Source organism: Phaseolus vulgaris, chromosome 9 (genome assembly GCF_051622355.1).
Source record: "Phaseolus vulgaris cultivar YP4 chromosome 9, ASM5162235v1, whole genome shotgun sequence".
Lineage (NCBI taxonomy): Eukaryota > Viridiplantae > Streptophyta > Magnoliopsida > Fabales > Fabaceae > Phaseolus > Phaseolus vulgaris.
The window spans coordinates 32167834-32178674 of NC_143506.1; the positions used below are offsets into that span (position 1 = coordinate 32167834).

At 28.3% G+C, this 10841-nt stretch overlaps 1 protein-coding gene across 1 annotated transcript; it reads right to left on the reverse strand.

Annotated features, from left to right (window-relative positions):
* Positions 1 to 4639: 4639 nt before the first annotated feature.
* Positions 4640 to 6609, reverse strand: HTA9 (histone H2A protein 9). The gene is made up of 2 exons (XM_068626607.2): positions 6302 to 6609; positions 4640 to 5088 (listed from the first exon to the last, which is right to left on the reverse strand). The coding sequence occupies exons 1-2, from the start codon at positions 6407 to 6409 to the stop codon at positions 4792 to 4794; spliced, it is 405 nt and encodes a 134-aa protein (XP_068482708.1). The 5' UTR covers positions 6410 to 6609; the 3' UTR covers positions 4640 to 4791.
* Positions 6610 to 10841: the final 4232 nt, after the last annotated feature.

A 10841-nucleotide genomic window follows, 5' to 3' on the forward strand; every position in this document is an offset into this window, starting at 1 on the left:
TTTTTTAGTGAGTAATGGATTTTGCCAAATTCTACTCAACCTAATCCACAGCCGCAAATTCTAGTTTTTACTTTCCTTATTTTGAAGTCTAATATGTTAAAATTTATAAGTTTAATAAATTTATGGCCTTACATTATAGGTTATGAAAATCTTAGATTTAATTTCTAGCAATTCATTAATAAATTGTGTATCATTTTAACATTTTTTTAATTGAGAATATAATTCAATCTTCAACAATTTTGTAAAAATATTCTATTACTAGATTTTGAGTTCCACAATAATTAATCTTTTTTTTTAGTATTATGAGCTCTCATCTTATTATTAAATAATATATCAATGTGCGTGAATTGTCCAGAAAAAATTTCGTAGGAACAAGTATTGAGATATTTCTTTTTTTAGAATAATAAGAAAAAAAAAATGACTTTACCAAATTTAATTATTGATATTATAAAAAAAATATTCTATTGATACAAGAACTTTAATCCAATTTAGTTTTCTTTCAACTTTGTTCATAATTCAGGTAATTTAGGATGTTGAATGACTTTACCAAATTCAACACTTCTATATTACAATGAAAATTAACGTTAATAATTATTGTTCATTTATTTGTAAATTAATCCAAATACATTCAACCATGTGGGTTGAAGGAAACATTCATTGTGATTTTGTCTTGTAGAAAAAAATTATGGATATTTATTGCAGAAGAAAGGGTAACACTGACATGAAAAAAAAATGTGTTGAAGCTATGAAAGAGGAATTTACTCGTGTTAGAGGTAAATTAGTATTTTCGTTTCATTTTCAAATGCCTTTTGTAAAGTGTCATTCTCATGTATCTTATTTTGGGACAATGTTGGGGTGCAATTGCTTTCATGGAGTAGGGTGTAATGGTCCAATTTATTTGTTTAGTTCGTCTTACTTTGTAATTTGAACTACGATTTTTAATTAGGATTATTGAATTAGAATTTTTAATCAGGGTTGTGAATCAAGTTTTTGAATTTAGAATTTGTAAATAATCAATAATTAAATAATAATTTGATGGTTTAAAGTTATATCTTTATTGTAGGATGTGATTTACTATTACAATCCATCATAAAAGAACTTGTAGTAGAGAACTACATGCACAATGAGACAGATATTGATGAAGTGAAGAATTATAATAGGAATAAGTGGTCTATTGTGGAAGTGATAAGCATTTTGAAGGAATTTTGGTGTCAATATAGAGTATAGACTTTGGTGGAAAGGAAATGATGTCAACCTAGAACATAAGTTTTAGGAATTCAATACTAATGCACGTGCTTTAGAATTATATGATTATGCAATTCATAATAATATCTGATTCATATTTTTGTGGAACATCTCTCTTTCCTAATTTTGTAATTGAGGAAAAATTGATTAGATTGTTGTGCACGGTAATAATGAATTTTTTATTTATTTTTTAATTCGGACAACATGGTGTGCATGAAAAGGATGATGTGTTAGGAGATGAACATGATTAGGGATGACAATGTAGGGTGCAAGAAGATGAACATGATTAAGGTTGACAATATGGAGTAAGTTGTGTGGGTCAACTCCCAACTTTATAGGAAAAAACGTAGGATATACTAACTATGTTAACATGTTAAGTCACTTAGACTCGTTTTGCATAACTTGTCATTTGTCTACTTACGGGCGAGACAGATCAATCCACATAATATTTTATTTATTTCAATTCAAGGTATTATCCAATATTATTAAAATGAAACAATAATAATTTCGTTTTCGAAGTTAACATAAAATCACAATTAACAAAAATAAATAAATAAATAATAAATTAAATTTTTTTTTTTGAATGCATTAAAAAATAAATATTTTAATGTTTAAAATAGTTAGAAATATAATTAATGAATAAAGAAATGAGTTTTTACAAAATAAAAAAAAAGTAATAAATTTAAAATGTTTAGTTTAAAAATTATTTTTTTAAGAATGAAGAAAATAAAAAATTAAACTCTACCACAACATAAAAGTTGAATCTATAAACATAAATTAATATTTATTTTTATTATTATTGATGATGTAATCATGTTAATTTCAAGTAAAAAATACAGGATATAATTATAAAAAAAATCAAGTCAATTAGTATTAGTTAATAGTCAACACACAAATAATATTGAAGTGTCTAACTTAAATGCAAAATCCTAAAAAAAAAAAAACTAATGCAAATGTTACACTTAATGCTTAAAAATGAGAAGAAAAAAAATGCAAAAATAAATAAGTTTAGAAAATAAAATCAGCAACAATAAAATAAAAAAAACAGAAATAAATAAAGAATGACAGAAAAAAAATAATAACTAAAAGCATAAAAGATATAAAATAAAGGCAAAACAAAATAAGATAAAGATAAAAGATATAAAAAAAATCCAAATAAGATAAATATAAGAGATATAAGGCGATACTAAATAAGTATATGTCGATCATAAAAAGAAAAATAAATGAAAAATGATCATTCATTTAATATTTTCTTCAATACTACATTAAATAGTTTGTGCGAAATGAAACATAATTAATGACCAGAAGTGCACAATCCAGTAATGTTAGGACAGGTTTTTTTTTATGTGTGTCCTGATGTTTGACAATATGAACATTTTTTTGTTTGATTATGTTGTTCTCTTATGTCCATATCAGTCCTTATTTAACTTAATTTTTTTATAATTATGTCCTGTATTTGTATTTGAAATTAACATGATTATATAATCAATAATAATAAAAATAAATACTAATTTATGTTTATAAATTCAACTTTTATGTTGTTGTAGAGTTTAATTTTTTATTTTCTTCATTCTTAAAAAAATAATTTTTAAACTAAACATTTTAAATTTATTACTTTTTTATTTTTATTTTGTAAAAACTGATTTCTTATTCATTAATTATATTTTTAACCATTTTAAACATTAAAAATATTTATTTTTAACGCCTTCAAAATTAAAATTATCAATTTTTTTTAATTTATTATTTATTTATTTATTTATTTATTTTTGAAATGGTGCTGGAGAGGGAATAAAAAATAAAATAGTGTTAGATAGAAAAAAAAAGGTGCTAGATAGATAAATAAAAACAAAAGGGTATTAGATGGAAAAATAAAAGTGTAAATGATGTTATATAAGGAATTTACTCACAGATATAAAAATGAAATTTGTATTGACATAATTTGAAAATTAGGATCTACTAAAGCATTCTAACATGAGTTAATTCATTAACTATTTTATTGGGTAAAGAAGTAAAATATAATTAAATTACATATATCTACTAACAAAAATACATGCAAAAAAATTCTGTGTTCGCATTTTAAAAATTAATAATAAGTTATTAAATATTAAAATTATTAAATTAAAAAAATACATTTTAATTATTTCTCTATTTTATTCTAAGTTTGAGACATTAAAAGATAAAAACTGAATAAAATAGTGGCACAAAAGTTACAAAATCTACGTCTTACACATGAAAAAGAAATTATAATTAAAAGTAATTTTAAAAAAATTATATATTGTAATAGAAGATACATGGCAAACAATACATTTGTCATGATATCGTATATAGTATCACGTCAATAAAATCTATTAAGAATTTAACAAAAGGATAAAAAGAACTACAATACCTACACACTATTAAAACTTGAAATGTAAAAGCTCATAATTGAAATAATCAGAGTATAATAAAATCATTCGTAGAAAAAGGATCAAAGGAAGCTTTTGAAAGAGGAGATAGAGGTCGGATAAGAAGTAAAACGTGGTAAAGATGCAGGTGATGTATGGATTCAAACCATTAAAACATGTGGATTACTTGAAAATTAGAAACAAAGGCTTATGCTTGAGCAAAATATTCAGAGTTTTGCTGTTGTATACACATAAACTGTAAAATTGAATGAAAATCGAAAAGTAGCATGGCCAACATATTTGCTTCAGCGACACTTCTAGCAGCATCCACTAATTGCATCACAAACATTTAAAATAAACAAATGGATCTCTGCTTGAATCTAACCATTATTCAAACCATCATTTAGAATTATGACAGCACCCACGCAACTAAAAAAGTACCATTTTGCAACTCCTTGATTGCTGCACTGCTACGCTGTTAGCCTGATATATCAACACCAGCATTCCCATATAGCCACATAGCATGTCACAATCATAGACGACATGCCAACAGCCATCACTACAACAATATGATTACTACCATTGCCATAATCATGTTGTGGTACCAAAACTATTTCAACAAGTTTAACCCTTTATGCTAACCCAAATAACGGACGAAATTGAGAAAAACAACCTTTAACATACATAAGACTACTGGCATGGTTGGGATGGAGATCAGCTACAACTATTATAAGATGCAATGCTAAACACAGGTTCAATGTAACAATAATTCAAATCATCAGACTGAATTATCCACAATTAAGATTTTCAGTGATAGTGACATACTAAATTGATAAAGAGAAAGACTAAAATATTACCTCCACGACCAACGATAGCAACACAGTCTCAAATAGAAGGTCCTTTTTTTTCATGTTCATGCAACAAATGCACAATTAGTACAGTAACAATACTTCAAATCATCAGACTGAATTATCCTCAATTAAGATTTTAAGTGATAGTGACATACTAAATTGATGAAGAGAAAGACTAAATATTATCTCCATGATCAACAACAGCAACTCAGTCTTAAATAGAAGGTCCTACTGTTTTATCAAGTGCATGCAACAAATACACAATTAGTAGAGAGAAATTTCACATCAAGCAGCTATTATGCACTAGAGATCTACTCCTTGGAAGACTTGTTGATAAGAGACTTGTGAATGTGAGGAATCACTCCTCCTCCAGCAATCGTTCCTTTTATCAGGGTATCCAGCTCTTCATCCCCACGAATGGCTAGCTGTAAATGCCGGGGAGTGATACGTTTGACCTTGAGATCCTTGCTAGCATTCCCCGCCAGCTCCAATACTTCAGCAGTGAGATACTCCAAGATTGCGGCAGAGTAAACAGCAGCAGTAGCTCCAACTCTACCATTAGCGGTTGTCCTTGACTTCAATAGCCGGTGGATACGACCAACTGGGAACTACAAATTACAATGAATAAGAAGCTCATGTAAGAGAACATACCAGCTTGTTAGTCCTTTGCCTAATGTATTAATAGTTTCCGCAAACTATATGCTAGCATATTGTGTGGAATCAGAATACAATGATTTGGCCAAAATATTAAAGGGCTGGTGAGATTATAGTATACTTATATCACATTAAAACAAAAAGAGATTTTGAAACTTTTGGAGACATGACCCCTAGTTAACATGCTTCAATCTACTATCTAGCAAGAAGGGACTGATTTCAATTTCTAAATACAAAGGATCACCTAAGACAGTGTCCTCAATCACAGAGGACAAACCAAAAATATAGTCAGGTAAATCTCTCTAAACATATGAACTTTTGGCTGTAGCATATCAGAACCACGCCAGCAATGTTAGAAGCATTTGTAATAACAAAAAATTATTGAAAATGGAAAATAAACAAAATAATTATCTGACTCTGGATAATTTGTTTAAACAATATTGCGACCTACATCTAAACATCAACAGTAGAAATTTCCAAGTCTAACTGGACTCGAGTTGTCTCATGGGCTCTAATAAACGCGTTTACGTATGGATGCAGCTCCAATATATTTAAAATAACAATGCAAGTGTTTACATCGCAAAAGTCTGATATGTTTCAGTCAAAATTAACAAAGACTGAATTAAAAAATGTCAAAATAACAAGAACAAAGTGGAATCTCACTGCCAAAATTTAAAAAGAATTAAAAGTTTGACATTGAAGAGAATATACGATGACGAAATTACTCTAACAATAAGATAAAAAAAAATATAAAACATTTTTATTCCTGTGGCACAATATCGGGGATAGTATATGGAAAAACCCTATTTTAAAGCGAGGTTAAAGTCTCCAACAAGTGGTCGTGAACGAGTACGCTGCAATCAAACTCACTAACTCAGTATGCTCCCATTAAACCTCACAGATGACTAAAAAAATGAAAAATAAAAACAGTAAAATAAAGAAACACCAACATTTGATTTTTTGTTCTCCGGCTGGTCGGAATATCCTAGGGAAAAAGCACACCTAATATCTAAGAGACCCCAAAACAAATGGCTTACATTGCATTACCACAACAACGAGGGTTAAGAAAAGAACAAGAATTCACAGAATGAGTGCGCGGAGATTTTGTAGGGTTAGGAGGGAATCGGAAGAGGTAAAGGAATGAGAAAGGGAGGGAGATCTGAGAACCTGAAGGCCGGCACGAGAAGAACGGGAAATCGGCTTCTTCTTGTCCTTGTCTTTGCTGGCGGCAGAGGTTTTGCCCGTGATCAACCCCTTCGCCCCTTTCCCCGACATCTTTTACCGCCAAAACAGTACGAGGTGTTGCGCTGAGAGAGATAGAGAGAAGATGAAGGAAGGTCTCAGACTCTGGTGAAGGTAATCTCTAATCGACACAGGAAAAGGGATTTGAGGTTGTTTCTTGCTCCTGCCTATCACGCCTCTTTATTTATTTATTTTTTCTACACACCATTCCCTGTCCTCCAACTCTCTTCTAATTACATCCTCACCTCTCTTTTTAAGAGTATTTACTTATATTCACCATAAATTGGTGTTTTAAAACTTTAGCCAAATTCACTAAGTTACCCAACTTTTAATCAAATTGAATAAATATCTGTCTCTTCAAAAAATATTGGTAAAAGTAGTTATTTATTATTCCTATAATAAAAAAAATTGTGTATGTTATATTTTTTTTATTACATCTGGAGTACCTAATTTGAAAAATACCAAAGATTAATTTTAAATTTGGAAGTTTCCATGAATGCTTGTAAATATTTTTTTATATGTTTTTAAATAAAACTGTCCAAAAATTAAAAAAAACTTACATAAGTTACATTTCAAAACGTAAATTCCAATTATGTTAATCTAAACCATACGTATTATATATATAATAACTAGTACTTAAAACATAAGTAGATAAATAATTGCTAAAACATAAGTCGTAGTAGTAGGATTATGATCTCTCAAACAATCTTAATAGACTTTAGTCATGAGATAAATAAAAATAAATTGCACTTTAATATTGATGTCTTCATCATTAATATTTTCAGTTTGACAGTTTAATTTCTAAAACAAATAACATACAATTAAAACTCATAAACAATTTAATAGTGATATTATTGATAATGTTTTAATGAAATGTTAAAGAAACTACTAACATCATAAACAAAATTAATGTTGTATTAATTCCATTTTGTTCACTTTCAGTTTTGAAGAGTTAAAAAATAAAATTAATTCATTAATTTTAACAATTAATATATACGAAATATAAATATCTAATTTAAAATGTTAATTTGATTACCTTTTGTGTCACTCCATAGTTAAATTTGGACACACATTTGGATGTGGAGGAAGAAACTGAAAATGAATATTAAATGAAGAGTTATAGCAACTATCGATATAGGAATTGCTAGAAAATCTCTTGCAATCATTTGTAAGATTGGGTATTTTAGCATAATAGCCTTCCACCAAACTACGATGTCAAATTCTTCATCTCAATCAGGAAATGTATGCCTTTTCAATAACAATCAAATTTTGACTTATAATTTGGATGATTTTTTTTTTGCAATACGATGTTTTGCAAAATCTCTCTTCCAAGCATATTCTCTTCAACAACACTTTACTTCTTATCTTTCATGTTTTTTTCATACTCTTTTACCAACTTTACCTTCACCCTTTCAATCTCATTATTAGACTCATTTCCATATATTTTAGGGAAAAAACAATCCAACAAGTTAATTTTGTACTCAAGGTCTGATAGTACCTATAACCATCACCCCATTAATCACACCCAAATACTTGTCAACTTTTGAAATCATAAATTCATTTGATGAATAACAAAAATGGAAGAGTCAAAGCAATCCATCAAAGTCAACTTAATTTGGCATACTATTGGGAAAAAGTGTTAGTAGTTGGATATTAAGTACTAATAAGTGTCAAATGTCATGTCCCTTTTAATATATCGTATTTATTAATTTTCATATTTAATTTGTAAGACATAATTATTAAGAATATGTATAATTTTATTGAATCATAATTTATCAGGGTGAGGTTTTGTCATAAGTAGGGGTTTCTTTTAATATATCATATGAAGTTCTTTATATATTAGTTTATTCTAATTAAATAGAAGAAGATATGTATTATTATAGTTTCATTTTATTTTATAAGTTCGACACAATTACACCTTTGTTTCAGCCTTTCGTTTGATGGGTTTTGACTTACATAAATGATGACTATACTTTGTCTCTTGAAAGATTAGGATTACATTTATATAATTGTTCTTAGACACACCTCTTAAGGTATTATGAGAACATTTATCTCAAATCTACATGTGACCATTAGACAAATATGGAAAATCCATAAATATATATTACGTCATTACATATGATAAAATAATTTCATTTACAACTATATATATATATATATATATATATATATATATATTAAAGATACCTATATTCTTACAAAATTTACAATTCAATTATATCTTTCCAAAGAAAATTAATCCACTAGTGTGGTACAAAATTGAGTAACATGGGTAGTAGTTGTCAAGATGGTGAAAATAATGGTAATCGGTCCAACGATAGAGATATTAGTTGATGAAAGCACCATTAGACGGTCTAGTCTCTACTAGATTATTTAATGCCCGTTAGATGGTCTCATGAAAAGAGATTTTTTTTATGATAACAAACACTATAAGATGTGTTAAAAATATAACAAAGCTAATTGATGTGCATGCATTAAATTTTAACCTAATAAGACAATCTATAATTTTAACATGCTAGACAATATCATAATGTTTAACTTGTTAGACAATATAATTGTGCAAAACATATTAAACAATATTATTGTATTAAACATTTTAGGCGATCTCTTTTATGTTAGACTTGTTAGACGATCTCAGTGGATTACAACTAGCTAGAAGATCTCTAAAAACGAAATACATTAGATGGTCTAGTCTTTATCTTTGTGTTAGACAGTCTCGTTATCATTTTCGCAATAGATGGTCTAACGCATCAAGAACCTTCTAAACTTAATCTTCTTTATTTAAATATGATTTCTTCTTGCTCCTAAATCCTTTGTGAAAACCACAATGATTATAATTAAATTTTTTAAGCAAATAATTGTTTCAACAACTCTGATGAACTCCTTTTGAAAAGTTTTCGTAATGTGTTTGAAAACTGAGAATTTCAAAAGCTTAGTATCTTAGCATTCTTGATGATATTTGAATGAATGTATCTTCTAAATGAAATATAAACTATTTTAAATATTGATATGTTTCAACGTTAAAAAGTTGTGCCATTTTTAGAAAGTTTTAAAAAACGCACTGTTAAACAAGAAAGTTTTTGAAAAACAAAGACATATTTGATTTAATTTCAAAATTTTTTTTTGATGAATTAAATCTAAGATAAATTTGGATGCCTTTCATCGTTTATAATTTATTCAAAACATATAAAGTTTTTGAAATAATGGTTCTAGTAGGTCTGGTATAGATTTTGAATGTATATGTATATGATTTTGAGTTGATCCAATAATTTTAATGTTGAATATTAGTGTCAATCACTTTCAAATTGTTTCCAGAAATATTTTCAGCACTAAAGACACGCAAAATAGATTAAATATGAAGTTTCCTTTTACGGCGCTTACTAGAAAAACTAAGGTGCTACAATGTGAGATTCAATCAAACATGAAGTATAGAAGATTCAAGCTTCAACGTTGGAATATATACAAATATAGAAAGTTTTCAAGGTCCAACATTATCATATAACTAGTCAAGGCACACAAGAAATCTTCAAAGCAAAAGTTTCCTTTTGAATTATCTAATACAAAAATGACGAAGTACAAATGCAAGCTTCTAAAATCATAATTTTTGGACCTATATAAGGAGCTAGAAGTCGACGTGCAAACAAGATACAAAACACAAGATATAACAATTCAAGAAAGTAGTTTTTTTATAGATCCCAATATTCATATATGGCTTAAATAAAGCGTCCAGTCTATCTTGTTGTGAGCTAACCGTTGAAAATCCTTCACTTTGTAAAGTATACCTAGTGAACTCTCATTGTTCTTTTTTTTAAGTGTTTTTCTCATATCTTGAGAGGAAGATATTAAGACTAGTGTACCTAAAGAGGTCAGAATACTTATTATTCATGTAAAGGTGTTAAAATTCGTTCCAAGAGAGGTGTTAAAACTCGTTGTTTATGGAGAGATGTGAAAACTCATTGTAGTCAAGTGTTTTGGTTGGTGAAAGCTCTTAAGTAGTTTTCTTAAATAGATTGGACGTAACCCAAGTGCTAGGGTGAACAAGTATAACTTTGTGTCTACTTTTTTTTTATCCTTGCTTATTAGACGTTGCTTTTTATTATCTCTAAATTCATGATTTGAGTTTAGACTGCATTCAACCCTCCTTCTAGAGCCAGTTGTTCCTACAGTTGGTATTAGAGCTAACCTCAGGGGTTAGTTTTTAACAAGATTAGAGGAAAGATCCTAGGTGAACTCATGGAATTTGAAGGACAGACTATCAACATGCCACTCTTGAGAAAAGTATGATCTCTAGAAGTCGAAGATTACTGCCTTCATGGACTACAACAATGTTGATCTTCTAAATGTCATCAAGAAAGGTATTCCTACTTTACTAGACTCCTCTGGAAATCTTTTATCACAAGAATCTTAGGACGAGGAGCAAAAGGTTTGGTATCAGCTGAATGATAAAGCTAGAAAATGTTATGCA

What these genes read in the sequence shown, in the direction of transcription:
- HTA9 (XM_068626607.2), bottom strand. Translation starts at nt 6,409, where the DNA reads ATGTCGGGGAAAGGGGCGAAGGGGTTGATCACGGGCAAAACCTCTGCC. An exon ending in CTTCTCGTGCCGGCCTTCAG is followed by an intron (nt 5,089 to 6,301) that starts GTTCTCAGATCT and finishes TGTAATTTGTAG; the next exon opens with TTCCCAGTTGGTCGTATCCA.